Raw genomic sequence first — 17,131 nt, 5'->3', positions numbered from 1 at the left:
TTGTGGAGTTCTCTAGAACGAGATTATCGAGACAAAAATTTGAAAGAAGGTATACTTTTATCGCGTTTTGGGAACATAATTTCCTTATTTTTCAGAGTTTACTTTGATGCTTTATTGGAAATTTCTTGCGTGTTATCTGTATTCGCGCTACGACAATATTTGGCATATTTCCGACATATATCGGCAAAGTATGTGAATCCTTTTTAGCAAAATATGTTTTCTCTAAGGGTCCGTAAATAAATTTTGTTTCAAGTAAAATGTACGCACTCAAAAACGCTTCTCCAACTGTATTTACTACTACATTTTCGCAAATAAATATTCTTATTCTTATTCTTCACAATCAAGAATTCGTTACACGGTGTTCAATATAACCGGCACATAATCAAATCTTGGCGCCGTTATAATTAGCTTAACTCAGCTTCAAACATTTATTAAAGTTTTTCCTTTTAAGCGGGAAAATTGATAATTTTTTAGAAATTAAATATATACAGATATAATATTTTGCAGCTAAAAGGAAAACAGAAAAAAAACTAAAGAATCATTTGACGATCCATTCAGATACCTATTTACCCATTGGGTACCTGTTTTTTAGTAAAAATTAAACAGTCACGATCATTAATTTAGGACTCACTGAAAATCGAACATTTGTCTCTTGTATGACGTTCAAAGGATTTCTTTTACATTAAGGATCGCAAATTAAAGATCGTGACGCTACAATGATTATAGGCAGGGATCGTAAAGTGCGAGCAAATTCGATTGAAATGACGTATGTTTTTTTTTTTTTTTTTATTCGACTGGATGGCAAACGAGCAAGTGGGTCTCCTGATGGTAAGAGATTACCACCGCCCATAGACAACTGCAACACCAGGGTATTGCAGATGCGTTGCCAACCTAGAGGCCTAAGATGGAATACCTCAAGTGCCAGTTATTTCACCGGCTGTCTTACTCTCCACGCCGAAACACAACAGTGCAAGCACTGCTGCTTCACGGCAGGATTAGCGAGCAAGATGGTGGTAGCAATCCGGGCGGACCTTGCACAAGGTCCTACCACCTGCAAAATGTATGATGTATAACAATTATGACAACCCAATGAATCTTGCACTTTAATAAATTTTGCTCGCAACTCTGATTATAAGTTTGTAAAGATACGTGTATTGCTAGACGGCGGTTTGCTGGCTTGGGACTATTTTGTGACATGCGCATTTTTTTCTTAATATTGTTATTTGAATGTTTTCCTTCTTTATTTCGTATCCATAGTATCCGCTATATAAGCGAGAGACTCGATTCGATAGCGTAATTATTTCTGACAGTGGACACACCTGTTTCTTTCGGCGCTAACAATTTATAAGAGACCGAGACCCGGTACTGTGTTGGAGGTCGTTGACCGTCAGTGGAGTGGTACGCTTGCATTCGCCAAAACTTTGTAGTTCTAATTAATCCACATTAAAAGAATTACAACTCGTCAGGATGAACGATACAAATACATAAAAGGAGTTAGTGGTCAGAATTCAAAGGAGGAATATGTGCTCGCGCAATGGCGGTCGAACCAACATACTCGTAGTCATGGACAACAATAATATTGCTAGTGTCAATAATGATATAAAGTGGGCGCTAGACTGTCCAACTGTCCAACATACTGGAGGTCAGACAGACTGGATCTGCAAATCTGCCTTCTCTGCACCTTATAGTTGCCTTAGCTCTCCGCACTAAATACCTTTATTTTCTAACCCGGTGTCTTTCTTACAGTATTCGTCCTCTGTTGGTCCCCATACATCGTGTTCGATCTCCTACAAGTGTACAACTACATACCAGCCACACAAACTAGCATGGCGGTCGCGACTCTCATCCAAAGTCTGGCGCCTCTCAACTCCGCAGCCAACCCCCTGATATGCTGCATGTTCTCGCCACATATTTATATGAGTCTAAGGTACGTAAGTTATCTTTCGTCCATGATACTGCAATGCCTCGTAACCTACGTAAGTTGTTACTTAATTTGACATTTCGCGGCTGGTGTACATGTCGGCGGCTGATCGTAAAATCCGCTATATCACGAAATTCCTAGGCATATCGTGAAATGGCGCCATTTCATGAATTGGCTAAGGGACATTCGCCATATCGTTCAAAAGTCACCGTTTTACGATTTGCCTAGTGACGTGTAAGCAAGATCATTAAATTCCTAGGCATATCATGAAACACCGCCATTTCATGATTTGGCCAGTTTAGGCAGATTATGAAATTCCTAGGCATATCATGTAATGCTGCTATTTCGGTTCTGGCACTTCTCCGGTCGCTGACGCGGCACGCTCGCTTCGCTCGCTCAAAATTTTTGTTCAAAATTCATACTAACCACTACTCGCGCTACGACCGGCCGTCCTCACAGGGACCAGTCTGAAAACCAGCGCCGGGCAATCAAGCCCAGCATATGCTGAGACTGGGGACCCATTGTCCCAACTTTTTATTTTTCTCCCACATTTTTTTATTTTTTTTAGCAATGTGTAATTTTAAGTTGTGGCAATAAAGGTTTATTTATTTATTTATTTATTTTACTCGCTTCGCTCGTCGTACCTAACTTTTTTCCTTTTTTTCGGTATATCACGATGTGCCCGGTATAAAGCTAGGAATATCAACGAATGCATTGCTCTAATCGATCTGCCGTGTTGTTTCTTATGCACATCGTGATATGCCTGGGAATTTCGTGATCTGGCAGATCTTACGATCGGCCACCAATATACATAAACTAAAAAATATTATTATCTTTTATAAAAACTGTTTAGTTAAATAGATACGCGGTATTATAGGCATTGTTGGATTCGCGTTATTGCACTATCATGGACTTTTTATGCCTGTTATAGGTGACTTAATTGTTGTAGGGTTGCAGTTAATGTACAACCTTTAATTGGCGACTATACTTGGTTTGGATAGGTATTTAAAATGTGTCAGTTGGTGTCTTAATATTGCACATTTCGTATTAAAATACACTAGTCTAGTTGTATTACATGATAGATATGTGAAATGATCCTTATGACTGGACTTTGAAATTGCATTTAGTTAATTACTAAACTAGGAATGATTGACGATAATGCTGATAAATTGTGGTCGTACGGCAAATTACATGAGGGCGTGAATTATCAGGGCGTATAATGTTGTCGTACATTTCAGGTTAACAAATACTTAACCACACGTAATTAACCACATCCGTTTGCAAGTTGTCAGGTACAGTAGTGCTCACACAGAAGACACCCAAAGATAATTAAGGTATGATTGATGCGACTGTAGACCGCAAACCGCCAATTGTACGAAATTAAATACAAAGCATAACGGCTCGTATCGCATGGATGGAATCGGAACGGATTTTGCATACTTTAAACGATATTTTCTCAAAAATGACCGTAAAAGTTGACATTATTCTTTACATAATCAGAAAGTGAAGTGCATAGTTTATGGTTAACGAAAAATTAAAAAGTTAAAAAGATTGCTAGCTCGACAATAATAAATTAGCAAGCCTGCAATCAGTCACAATTTTTTTTTAAAGCTAAAAAGGTTTTAGTGTTGTGCTAATTACGCTCGAGCTCGTATCGAGTATGTTATAAGTTGGCTATGTTACAGTGAAAATATTCGTTAAAAATAAGTGTCGTGTTTACTACGATTGCAAATCTTAATTGTATTATCGTACTGTATAGGTACCTACTTGTCGGGTTTTTCTACAGTACCGTACCTGAAAAGGAAGAAACCACCCCACGCACAGTAACGGTGGTTTTCAGGGTTCCGTACTGAAATGGTAATAACAGGGCCTCATTACTAAGACTCCACTGTCCGTCTGTCTCTCTGTCTGTCGCCAGGCTGTATCTCATGAACCGTGAATAGCTATCACAGTTGAAATTTTCACCGATGATATATTTCTGTTGCCGCTATAACAAAAAATACTAAAAACAGAATAAAATAAATATTGTTTAAGGGCGGCTTTCATACAACAAACGTGATTTTGCCGTTTCTTGATCGGTATTAATAACAACAACAGGTAAACGCTTGAAATATTAACGGAATATTTAGTTGTATATTCACTTTAAAAATAAATATAAAAGATATCAAACCCGTAAGTACAAAACAGCCAAAAGTATAGACTATCTTCATTGTTTCATAGATTACAGAACGCTATTGTGTTCTAAATTCAAATCCTATTACAAATTATCCACTAGTGTTATCCATAAATGCTACCTTACAAAAAGCTTAAAAAGTTGTAAATTGTTGTTGTTGTAATACTACTAATACTTAAATGTTTGTATCAATAATTTTGTCGATAGTAATCTAATAATGTCACAACCCTATTTTTTAGCTCGGGAGGAGTTCATTGCACTCGCAACCTTGAAATAGCCAATCACAGCATAACGTTACGCCTCCCGCACTTCCGACCCTACCACCTAATTTAGTGAACTCTAAATAGTACAAAATGTATCTAAAGCGGTATCTTCGGTTTAAAGATCTAAATGATGTTCTCATAAGAAATATGCAATTTCACTGACATGACAATTTTATAACTAAAATTACGTTAACATTTAGATTAACCCGGCAATACCGGCATTGGAACATGCTTTTTAAGTATTAAAGATAAATACAATATTAAATATTTATTGCTTTTCGTAGGCAAAAATATTATGGCATACCTTCCAACATAAGACAACCAAGTGCAACAATATTGTAGGTAGCATTATTTATCTAAGTACCTACACGTGAAATCTGGAGCAATAGTAGAACATCCGAACTTGAAAATATCTTCACCGGTCTGATAATAGGATGAAATGTATTTTTATAATAAATTTAGTATTTTAGAAAATATATTAGAAATGATTTTGCTAAAAAATCCTAGACAGGCAATTTTTTTTTTAATGATTTTTAATTAAATGCAGACAACCCTATATCAACGTGTTCACAATAAAACAGCGCTTACGTTGATATACAATTTGTTCTCTATTATCTAATCAAGTGAAAGTAACGGGCATCGATATAACTATTTGAATTTATACCTGGCAACCCAGTTGTTCGTCCAGGTAAACAATAGCAAACCCAACGTCTACATATTTTATAGGTTTTATACTTTAAGTTAATATAAAATTTTCTTATTATCTCGATGATGCAACAAAAATTTATTAAAAAATCATTTTTTTTTAATAATTAAAATAGCCTGTCCAGGATATTTTTAGAAAATCCATTTCTAATATATTTTCTAAAATACTAAATTAATTATAAAATACATTTCATTCTATTATCAGACCGGTGAAGATCTTTTCAAGTTCGGATCTTAGACTACAAGTAATTCTAGTGACTTGCCTGCACTGACACAAACAATTTACGAGTATCATGCATGTATACACACCAAATAATGACGTCAAAACGACCTCAAGACGTGGGTTAAAATTCGGTCGTACGTAAGGTATTATTGCAATGAATATTAATGAAACAGAAACAAAACAAAATATCTTGAGGGGATAATCTGTGACCTATCTACATACTTCCGTCTTGTGACAGTATTCAAAGGGGATGGAAATAGTGTCAATATCCGGCACTTTGTGACTCGGTAAACTTCATTAGAATCCAGTGATCCAAATGAGATCGGGTCGGGTAAAAATTTTAATCGAGTTCGATGAAAAAGACAGTGAATTTAGATAATTAAGAATCCTGAGTTAAAAAAAAATCTATTAAGTTTGCACGTTTTATAGCTGATGAGAATACACTGGAAATAAAAACAAAAAAACATGAAGCCAAACAACACCATTTATTACCAAACCTAAACAACAAAAAGTTGGAAAACTCCCGGCATTGTTACTTCAAAGTTCAATATCTCAATTACGTCTGAACCGATTTTGATGAAACATGTCTAAGAACCATCGCTAAAAAAACCTGCTTTCAAATAAAAAACTGCATTGAAATTGGTTCATCCGTTTAAGAGCTACGGTGCCACAGACAGACATACATATTACACCCCTCTTTTTGCGTCGGGGGTTAAAAAACAAAAGAAAGACATTAGACATATATTCAGGTTAAAATAACCTAACGCACAAAAAGTTGGAAAACCCCCGACATTGTCACTTCAAAGTTCAATATCTCAATAACGGCTGAACCGATTTTTATAAAACATCTAAGAACCATTTCTAGAAACCGCATTTAAATTGGTTCACCCGTTGAAGTGCTACGGTGCCACAGACAGACACACATAGCGGTCAAACTTATAACACCCCTGTTTTTGCGTCGGGGGTTAAAAACAAAAGAAAGACATTAGAAATATATTCCGATTAAAATAAGAGTGAACGCACTGCGGACCTCTACCCCATCCAAGGGACATGTATGTATAGGACATTAAGTCAAGTAAGTCAAAATAAGAGTGATTGATGTGATAAATAAATACAATTTTTACGTTTGTATTAACGGTGCCTGGAAAAGGGTTAATATCAAATTTTCGTCTTAGACCGAATCAAGCGCCAACAAGTTTTTTTTGTAATAGGTAATTAATTAATTAAAGTAGACAGTTCTAATAAGATATTATTGAAATACCTATGAATGCATGCAAAATAAAAGGTAGGTAGTAAAAGAACACTCGTAAATGCACCGTTGCTATTTGATTTCCTCACAATCGAAGTGAAAACAGTGTTAATCTCGTTCCTAAAACCCATTTTACCCTCGACTAAACCACCTACCCTCGCCTACGGCTCGGATGGACATATACTTTCAAGTAAAATGTATTATTTTAGACGGGTGCCCCCCTACCGCTGGCTGTGGTGTCGGCGGCGGCGGCACGCGCGCGGTACGCTGCGTTCGCGTTCCGACTCAACGGCGCACTCCGACTTGTTGAGCAACTCCGCACATGGGCGCCGGGAACACTCCGTTGCGCTGGTAACTATAACTATACTAATAAAGATGTAGTCCATGATTTATTTCCATCGAGAAAAGGAATACGATGACACCTAAGTAGGAATTAGGAATTAATTGAGTGACATTTTCATAACCCTCAATATGGAACTTTATTATTTAATTGTATAGTAGGTACCTAACAATATAGGAAATATGATGCGAGAGAAATAATGTGCATAATCATAATCGCAAAGCAAATGTATAGTATCAATTAATTTGTCTAAAGAGCAGCTAGTCTAAGTAGGTACCCAAGTGGTCTAAAAAGCAAAAGGTCCGAGTAGGAAGTGGTCTAAGAAGCAACTGGTCTAAGTAGCAATTGGTCTTAAAATCAACTAAAAACAGGTCGAAAACTCAAAAAGGCATGGCTAGGATAGAGTTTTGAGCCACGCGCCAGACTTTGAGTCAAAGGATTTTAGACCATACAGTGGTGGTCATGTAATTAAGAACGATTTGAAGTTCCAGATTATTTTTAACTAAATCATGTCATGTGTAGTCGTGGTTCCTTCTTAGAAGTAACTAGTTACGTTATGAAATAGCCTCATGTATAGAGCAAACGGGATTAAGAATAAAGAATAAAATTGCTGACAATTTTTTACAAATTTGTTTTTATTCTCTTTAGTAACAAATTAAAATAGTAATGAAGCTGGACAAATAATTAAGAACGATTTATTGAACTGCTCGAAAGTTTTTTTATTTGAAACTTAGATTAACTAATCACACTAACGTGAAGTTTGTACACAAAAAAGCAATTTAATACATTTTAACTAAAATTAATAGTTAGTAGCATGTCCACGGCTTTTTATTACTGCCTTACACCGGCGAGGCACTGAATCTATCAATTTTTGACATTTCGCAAGAGAGATAGAGTTCCATTCTTCTAAGAATACGTCATACAGTTCTCTTAAATTGCCACACTGTCGATTTGAAACCTTTTTCTTGACTTCGCACCAAAGATGCTCTATTGGGTTAAGATCGGGGCTGTTGGCTGGCCAATCTAAGACAGAAACTGATTGCGATGTGAGGAATTCCTTAACGGTACGTGCAGTATGCTTGGATCATTGTCATGCTGGAATGTCCATAACGGAAGCACGCCTTCAGCATAGGTAACATTGTTTCTTCCAGTATGTTTTTGTATTGAAATTGATCCATGTTTCCTTCTATCAGCCTAACAGGTCCAACACCATGTCCAGAAACATCCCCAAATTTTCACATTTCCTCGCCATGCTTTAAAGTCACTTTTGTGTACTTTGGGTCGAATGCTTTATTTGAAGGCCATCTTACATATCGTTTGCCATCAGAAATACCCTATTTATTTTTGTCTCGTCAGAAAAAGAACGTTTTCCACTGTCTGACTGTCAGTTTTCATATCTTCTTGCAAATGCAAGGCGGGCTTGCCTATGACACCGTTTCAACATAGGCACCTTCCTTGTTATCCTTCCGTGCACTTTCTTCCACCAAACGCCTTCGAATAATGCGTGCCGAGATTGCTGAAGGGTTGTTTTCGCCAAAATATTTTTTTCTTAACTCATTAGACGGTATTAGACCCTTTAAAAGGATTTGTTTTGCCAAACGAACGATATTTCGATCATCTCGACGAGATGACTTTCTTTGTCTAGGTACACCGCGGAACATTTGAAGTAGTTTGATACGTGGCAAAATGCTTTATGGCGTGGAAAACCATAGTTTTTGAACATTGCAGATGATCGCTATGTGTTTATACGACCAATTCTTGTCGCGAAGTTTTAGTATTACTTCTCTTGTAGATTTATCACAACTTTTATTTTTCCCCATTGTTTTTATATGAAGCAATCGCCCTTAAGACTTTTACGGCACTAAATGGCGCCAAAATTATTCGAATAATAACCTAAAACCACAAAGCGGCCGTCCGTTCTCTATATAAATTTGAATAAAAAATAAACTATTCAGCGTTCTTAATTATATGACCAGCCAGTAAGTAGTAATACTAGGTTTAGATGTAATGTATAAAGTTTATATATTTATTTTTTAGCCAATTATATGTATAAATAAATTTACCACTAGTACGGAAAAGTTTTACGATACCGAGAGAAGTACAAAAATATACATGCAGTTAGTAACACTTGTCAGTTTGAAAAAATCTTCTCTATAAAAAATCGTTCTTAATTATATGACCACAACTGTATACGCTATACCTAGTGCCATCCACGAAGACGCGTGACTTTGTCAAAATAAGACGTTTATGATATTGTAATAAGAACCACGGCACGCGTCATCATGAATGACTCTACCTATACTTTGATCAGTTTCTATTTAGACCTGTAGCTTCTTAGACCACTTGCTACATAGACCAATTGGTAATTTGCTTATTAAACGAAATAATACTAACCCCGATTAGTGGCGTAGCTGGGTGGGCAAGCCAAGGGCCCCGATGCATAGAGAAAGAATCGGGCCCTCCCTCACCCTGTCTCTCACCTCACCTCACTTATATTGGTCTTCAAAAACTTAAAAACATAAAAAAATTGCTCAAGCCTGTTCACAAGTTTTTTTTTCTCTTTTGCTTTTATGCTCTTCTCGTTTCAAAGCTTAGGCCGATGCCGCACTACGGTTAAACCGCCGCGGTTTTTAACCGCGCGACTTTGTGAATCATGTAAACTAATGCAAGCGGACGCACTGGCGGTATTAAGTTTACTTGTATAAAAAAGACGCGGTTGCAAACCGCGGCGGTTTAGCCGTAGTGCAGCCTCGGCTTTAGGTTAGAGGGCCCCATGCACTATTCACCTGGCCCTACGATAGCTCAGCCACTGACCGCGATTATGACTTTGAAACATTATTTTTCTCAAACATGACATGAAATATTGACGTTGTGTTACAAATAATAGGCTGAGAAGTATCGCGATGCAGGCGCTGGGGCTCGCCTGCCTGCGCGCGGTCACTCTAGCGGCCTGCAAAGAGATTTCATACAACTTTGCAGGCCGCTGGCCGGCAATGCGTCCGTCTTTTGTTTCAACGCGCGCTCTGCGACACGGCCTACCCCAGCACCACCGCCCCCAGCCGCCGCGCCAGCAGCCAGCGCGACACGCGCGCACACAACAGGGCGATCAGACTAGCGTCCCGCCAGTTTCATTTCTTGTTTTTTATATTTTATTTTATATCATGTTTGAGAAAAGCACTATACAAGTCTCGGCCGGAACGTGGGGTTGCCGGCCTCGCTATGCTCGGTCGTCTATATCTGCTTGGCCGGCAACCCCTACTTCCCGGCCTCTACAGTAATGTACTATTGCAGTCGCTGAACCGCACGCGCAGCAGCAGCGTGTCGCGCGCGCACGAGCGGCGTACGCAGCTACTCGTGCTGTCGGCCGTGCGCGACTGACGGTGCGCGCCGGCGCCTGCGCACGACGTCATGCTGTAGACTTTATGCTAACTCTATGTAACTATGAAACTAGCTGAAAATCACTCTTATTAAATGAAAGTTAAACCAGTGCCCTATGTCACGAAGTTACAATAGTGACAATTTAAGCGGTAGTCTTTGTTTAACAGTATGCATTGAAAATCGCTCGAAGAACAGATAACCGTTGGGGGAGAAGTCCTCGAGTGGCGACCACGAACCGGAAGACGAAGCGTTGGCAGGCCACCCACCAGGTGGACTGACGACATCGTGAGAGTAGCGGGAAACCGGTGGATGCAAGTGGCGAGTTGTCGTTCATTGTGGCGTTCTAAGGGGGAGGCCTTTGTCCAGCAGTGGACGTCTTCGGGCTGATGATGATGATGATGATGATTGAAAATAGACTTCCACTTGTAAATTGTAACTTGTAGCTTCGTGAAAGGCCACAGATCTTTAATTTACGACGTGAGTTATCCGGATTAACTTTCATTTAAGTAATAATTTATGTAACGAAGTTAAAAAAACTAACAGAATCTGCAAGTCTTTCCTACTTTTGAATTATTTACTGATCTGTTAGAATATGTAGTACCGCGAGAACTGAATAAATGATTACACACACTGCTACAAGTTCAGGTCGTTTCACAAGAGCTGGCACGAATGCTTTGAATGAGTGAGTGAAATTATCTGTGTGTTACCTAAATACCTACCTAGTTAACACATCATATACTTCACACTAATATGAATACGTCATGCATCTGTCAATCTCCAACAAAAATGTATTATCTATTATTATATATTTCTATTCTATTCTAAATTACTTTTGTTCAATCCATTCGTGCCAGCTCTTGTGAATCGACCTGTACATAAAGAAGGAGAATGAATGAAATGTTAAAATCCCGCTGTCAATGAATGTTCTTGTGTGCGTGACCTCAACTCTGGTGGCACTACCAATACCTCCAGATGTAATAATACTAATACTACTAAGTAAATAAGAATACTAATGTTTTGCAATCGTATTTTGACGGAAAGTTCGCATTTATAATGCTTTTCTCAAAAATGTCCGTAAAAGTTGACATTATTCTTTACATATCAGAAGGTGAAGGTGAAGTGCATAGTTTATGGTCAGCGAAAAATTAAAAAGTTAAAAAGATTGCAGGCGCGCTAGCTCGACAATAATGAATTAGCGCGCCTGCAATCAGTCACATTTTTTTTTAAGTTAAAAAGGCCATGGAAATGTTGGCACAAGTCGTATACAGCCAAGTCTAATGGCCGGTATCAGATATTTTGTTGGAACTCCGGACTTTTTCTATTGGGTCTGAAATAGCTTGTGGTGTTTTCGGTGGAAAAATACACCTGCAGTTTATTTTTAATGAAAAAAGGCGGGAAAGCATAAGAAAAATATTGGAATAAAATTAAATTTTATGATATATTTTGAGAAAAAGTTTATTCTATTTCAGAATTATTCACCATTTTTGAGAAAAGCTTTATATTAGCCTCGGCTGGAATAGCCATTGCTGGCTTCGTATTAGTTAAACGAACTCGCAAGCTCGTCCGTTTAATACTGATACTCAGCCAGCAATTGCCTACTTCCAGGCCACGACAATAATCTACTATTATCAACTAGCTTACCTACTGAAGTTTACTGAAGCTACATCACAGACCATATCGAGATATACCGTAAGAGTTTAGGTACCTACCTTGCGTGTAAAAAGTTTTTCATCACACTTGCTCGTAAACTGTGTCGTAACAGTCATGCAGGCTACCTTGGTTGCAACCCACCAAATAAAACTCTCGGCCTTAATGTGCTTCTCATGAAACCCGTGGTCGGTAAATGAGTCATTGCATGTACTCATTTTCATGGCATGAAGCCCAAGGTTGGTAAATGAGTTTGTTACTGCGTGTTGTGCATTGGGGCTGGCGCTGCCAAGAGCGCAAGCAGCAGTATCGGCAATTTTTGAAAAAATATTAGTTTTTCTTTTACAAATATACAATTTTACTCGCAAATGTGATGAAAAACATTGTATGTCGCACGGGCGGTACTAGAATTACGAACATCGACTCATTAAAGCCCCCAGTCTTCGACTTCGGGCTTCTAATAGACCCTCGTTCGTAATTCCTTATTTACCGCCCTTAAGACACAATGTACTATGATGCACGGTCTAAGTTGTGTCCGACCTAAATGCGATGCGCTTTCAAGAAGCCGCCACTCGAGTCGCGGCGGCACGCCTTTGAATTGGTTCCGCCCGCCTTTAAATCGGTATCGTGCGTTTTGATTTCCCATCACTAAATCTCGCTCGTGACGTCATCGTAAGTACGAAAAATTCGACACTAGGTTCTCATACAGTTTGAACTAGTTTGAAGCGCTCTTTTCGTCTATCTCGATATAAGGTCTGTGAGCTACATAGTACTTGAGACAGTAAGATACATACGAACTTATCTGATATAATACGACGGAAACACATTATTCACTAGCTTTTTTTGCGCCCCCTTTTTGTTGCGAATGTGTTCACGTCCCTTTTTAACGAGTGAACTTAAGTTAAAGGGCTGATTTATGTTTCTCATAAAAGGTTTGATGTGTTAGGAGTGCAAAATATGTGAGCACCTCTATCCAATGTCACATTTTGATGGCATAAGTATACCTACTAGCAAAAAAATAAAAATAAGGGCCACTCGAGTTTTATAGATAAAATGAAATCAAAAATAATTTTTCGTTTTTATTATCTGACTAATATTTTAATTGAGTGTTTTTTTTTTAGCCCACAAAGCAAAAAGAAAAATTAAAATGAAAAAAAAAATCGAGACGCACAAAATAACAAAACAGAAAAGAAAAAGGGTGAGATACAAAGTAGTAGTTGTGTGCCCGAAATGGTCCCGCCTCAGCATAAATGCTGACTCCTTGGATGGAGTCACCGCTGGTCTTCCGGCGAGACCATTTTGAGGAGTGTTTGACTTATTAGTGTGACGCTCAATATTAGTTTGGCGCCGATGTATGTTTTTCTGTCTGTGGAATCGTAGCTCTCAAACGAGTGGGCCGATTTCGATGCTGTTTTTTTTACATGAAAGCGAATTTGGTTGAGTTGGCTCTTAATTATGTTTCATTGAAATCAGTGAGTCATTTTTAAGATATTGAGGTTTAAAATGACAATGTCGGGTTTTTTCCACTAATCTAACTAAATTGGTTCGATTATTAGTTATTATTTATTTATTAAATTACACTTCTTAGTATTTCTGTTCGAATCTTTACAACAACAAAACTTAACATCAAAACATGCAACCATATTTTTTTTATAATTCAAAGTCGAACTAGACGCGGCCCCATCTTTCATATCGTTCGAAATCAAGTAACCTCAGAGATTTGTCAAAATTGTTTGCAATTGACATTTGTGATGATGTGTTGCAAGGAATGTGTTTTTCATAAACCAATAGAAACACTTCATTTACCTATCGCTAGACTTACAAAAGTGATTTTGTGATACACACCATAGAAGATGTAAGATCAGAAATGTGACAATAGACAGAGAGGCTTAAAAATTTAAGAGTTCTTTTGCTGTTCTTTGTGAAACTATTGTAAAATAAATTTCGTTAGTTTTTATAATTAAAACAATATTTAATCGTTACCAATCTATTTATTTGTGTATTAAGAAATAAATTAGCATTTCATTCATAAATATGATCAAAGAATGTTTTTTTTTTGTTGAATGTGTTTTTTATTTTTTGTTAAATATTAGCTAAGCACTATCTTAATGATTATTAAGTCACACATTTTTTTATTTAAGTTTGTTTAAAAAGTTAATTAAGTATCAAATATATACCAAAGACTACTTGTAAATACCTAATAATAATTAAGTATATACAATAAATTAAGTAAACAATATGATCTTGTTGAAATCACTTTTGCAAAACACAAACACTTTTCTACAATCGAATGACAGTGTCGATTCACAAGAGCGAGTGCGAATGAATTGAACGAACGTATTGTTACTTGTCACTGCTTGAGTGCCTTCTTAAACAGCAGGGGCCTCTTAATACTTTTTAAACAAGTACATAATAATACTTCTTGTAACACGAATATCACTCTTTGAATAAAACTGCATTCAATAATTTAGTGATGCACGCAGAGACATTGTCATTCACTCATTCATTCCGAACGTGTCAGCTTTTGTGAATCGTCCTGTACAACTAAAAGTTTTTTATGACTAAAAATGTAACATGGCCTAAACGTTCAAAAAATAGAGAATAAACAAAATGATTGCATTAAATGTAAAGTAAACGCTTTAGTCAAATAGCATTTATATTTATTACGAACTATGTAGTTTTAAGATGTTTTAAGTACTTTAAATATGAAAGTACATATTTTATTTTATTTTAGTTAGCATTTTAAGTACTAGTTTTAGAACGTAAATGAGGCACGTCCCTGGCCAACAGTGCAAAGAAATCTACAAAAATAATTGTTTTATGTCTAACGAAGGTACCTTTTGTATAATATTATAATGTTTACCAGGCGTGTCCCTTTAAATTTATGTTTTCATTCTTTTATATGGACTGCCATGTGAATAATTTGCAAACACATTTAGAGTAGAGGCTGGAAAGTAAGCAACAGATGAACGAGTTAGTTAGACCTCCGATAATACGAGTTCATCTATTACACCTTTGGGCAAGACTAAACATTGTGCTTTTCACAACTACTGCAAGGAAATAAAAAACCTTTATCACAAAACAAACAATGATAATCCATAGACTGCGCAGCGTTGCTCGCGCTTGGCCCGCCAATGTTTATTTTTCAATTGTTACTTCATTATTTTTTTTAACGAGTCTGTTCTTCGTGGCCAGTATCCAAAACTACAAAGACTTAAAAAATAGGAACGGCAGCCTGGTTGCGGCAGCAAGTGGAACATGACGAGGATGTATGCTCGCGTACTGAGCGCCAGCCTGGCTGTTCAGCCAGTGCAGTGCCGTGCGTATAGCACGCTTTAAAGTTAATGATTTGGCGTTTCATCATCATCATCATCCCAGCCTATATACGTCCCACTGCTGGGCACAGGCCTCCTCTCAGAACAAGAGGGCTTGGGCCATAGTTCCCACGCGGGCCCAGTGCGGATTGGGAACTTCACACGCACCATTGAATTTCTTCGCAGGTTTGTGCAGGTTTCCTCACGATGTTTTCCTTCACCGCAAAGCTCGTGGTAAATTTCAAATGTAATTCCGCACATGAATTTCGAAAAACTCAGAGGTGCGAGCCGGGGTTTGAACTCACGACCCTCTGTTTGAGAGGCGATAGGTCAAACCACTAGGCCACCACGGTTTCAATTTGGCGTTTATCCATACTTAAATCAAATAAAGCATTTTGTGCATATAATGAAATAAAGAAGCAAAAGCACCTCATAAAAGTCATAAATGACGCATTCTCATTGGTCAATTTAATTTTACATGCAGCAGACGATTAGGTTTGATTGGTCCAATTTTCGTTTCAGCAGGCCGAGAAAATTGTTCTGAATATATTCAAAAAAGTTGTATCGTACTTTGAACGACCTGTTAGCGTAACGTGCTACATTTTTGTCGTGTTTTGCGAACCATAAATGAGTCAGCTGTTAAATGTACAAATATAAGCAATCTTGTGTAAGTACAAATCGTGATTTAGGTTATCTATGGCCACATTGTCAAGCAGTGTCGTGAAAATGATTTTACCCTGGTATATGAATTAATTTATTATCCTAGGGGGCCCCATACATCTACTGTGTACTACCAGACTGTACAGTACCTACAGTGTACTACCAGACATCTAGTGTACTATTCCACTATACGTGCGCCGCGTGCGAGTGAAAACGAGTTATGTGATGGACAAAGAGGCACGATTCTTATGCCTAAACGTCACTTTTGTACGATAGTGAGGCTTCTGTACTTTAATAATGTGGTATATTAGCTCGCTTGACTTGTTGCGTGCCTAACTGCTTACAGTATTATGCCTATCTCACCAATACGCATGTGTAAAAAAATGTCTCTATGTCCACGACATAAGCTAGTGTGCTAGACATCTGACGCGCAGAGCTAGATTTATCTATATATTATCAGACCAAACAAAAACTTAAGATAGAATTCTGCGAGCAACAAAGTGAGACACAAAAAAAAACTGTGCTTCAAGCTCAACTAGTTTGATTGATCTTGTATGCATGCAACTGTATGGACACAGAGGCGTAGTTTTACGGTCCTAATTTTATTGTTCACAGAATTCCGTCTTTAGTTTTTATTTAGTCTACAAGTGTTATTATAAAATTATAGATTGACATTTATTAGTAAGTACTTAATGAATAGACTTATCAAGCTGTTGTACGAATATTTTTGTACTGCATCACGAGATTGTATATAAAATGTATAAATAATAAAAATCGTATTATAAAAAGTATCATAATTATATATATCCTTTTTTGAATAAACTATTTGGAAACGTGAGTTATTATTTACTTATTAATTCATAATAAAACCTTTCAACGTCTGCTTTAAGCCTCTGCTGCCGTCCTCAAGCCAAAAGGCGGCTAAGTGGCAAAATCAAATTTGGAGATGGACTCGAAAAACGCGATGTTATTTTTTAAATCGATGCAAATTTATATCGGTAATTATAGATGCTAGTTCAATCTATGAATTATAGATAAAAACTAACGCTAAATCGTTAGGTACCTAGTGCCACGAGAGTTGAAGTGAGTGATTACACACAAAGCTACGTGAAGAACAGAGGCCGTATTGCCTAAAGTTTCTGGCACTCGCGATCACAATCAAATGACAGATTTCGCATACAAAAACTATCATTTGTTTGCTTCAGAAACATTAGGCAATAGGGCCTCTGATTGCACCAAAGGCGAATGAATGAAATAA

General features: G+C 37.4%; 1 protein-coding gene across 3 annotated transcripts in view; it reads left to right on the top strand.

The window, feature by feature from the left end:
- The window catches only part of LOC141433103 (cardioacceleratory peptide receptor-like), a 238,036-nt gene extending 221,346 nt beyond the window's left edge, over positions 1-16,690 (top strand). For all 3 annotated transcript variants that reach the window (XM_074094944.1, XM_074094942.1, XM_074094943.1), the window contains 3 exons: positions 1,747-1,927; positions 6,744-6,885; positions 10,166-16,690. In XM_074094944.1, the coding sequence (XP_073951045.1) occupies positions 1,747-1,927; positions 6,744-6,885; positions 10,166-10,252 (410 nt within the window). In that variant the 3' untranslated portion in view covers positions 10,253-16,690. The remainder of the gene's footprint in view (positions 1-1,746; positions 1,928-6,743; positions 6,886-10,165) is intronic.
- Positions 16,691-17,131: the final 441 nt, after the last annotated feature.

This window comes from Choristoneura fumiferana, chromosome 12 (assembly GCF_025370935.1).
Source record: "Choristoneura fumiferana chromosome 12, NRCan_CFum_1, whole genome shotgun sequence".
NCBI lineage: Eukaryota > Metazoa > Arthropoda > Insecta > Lepidoptera > Tortricidae > Choristoneura > Choristoneura fumiferana.
Note: the sequence above shows the minus strand (reverse complement) of the source record. Positions and strands in the feature narration are given on the sequence as shown.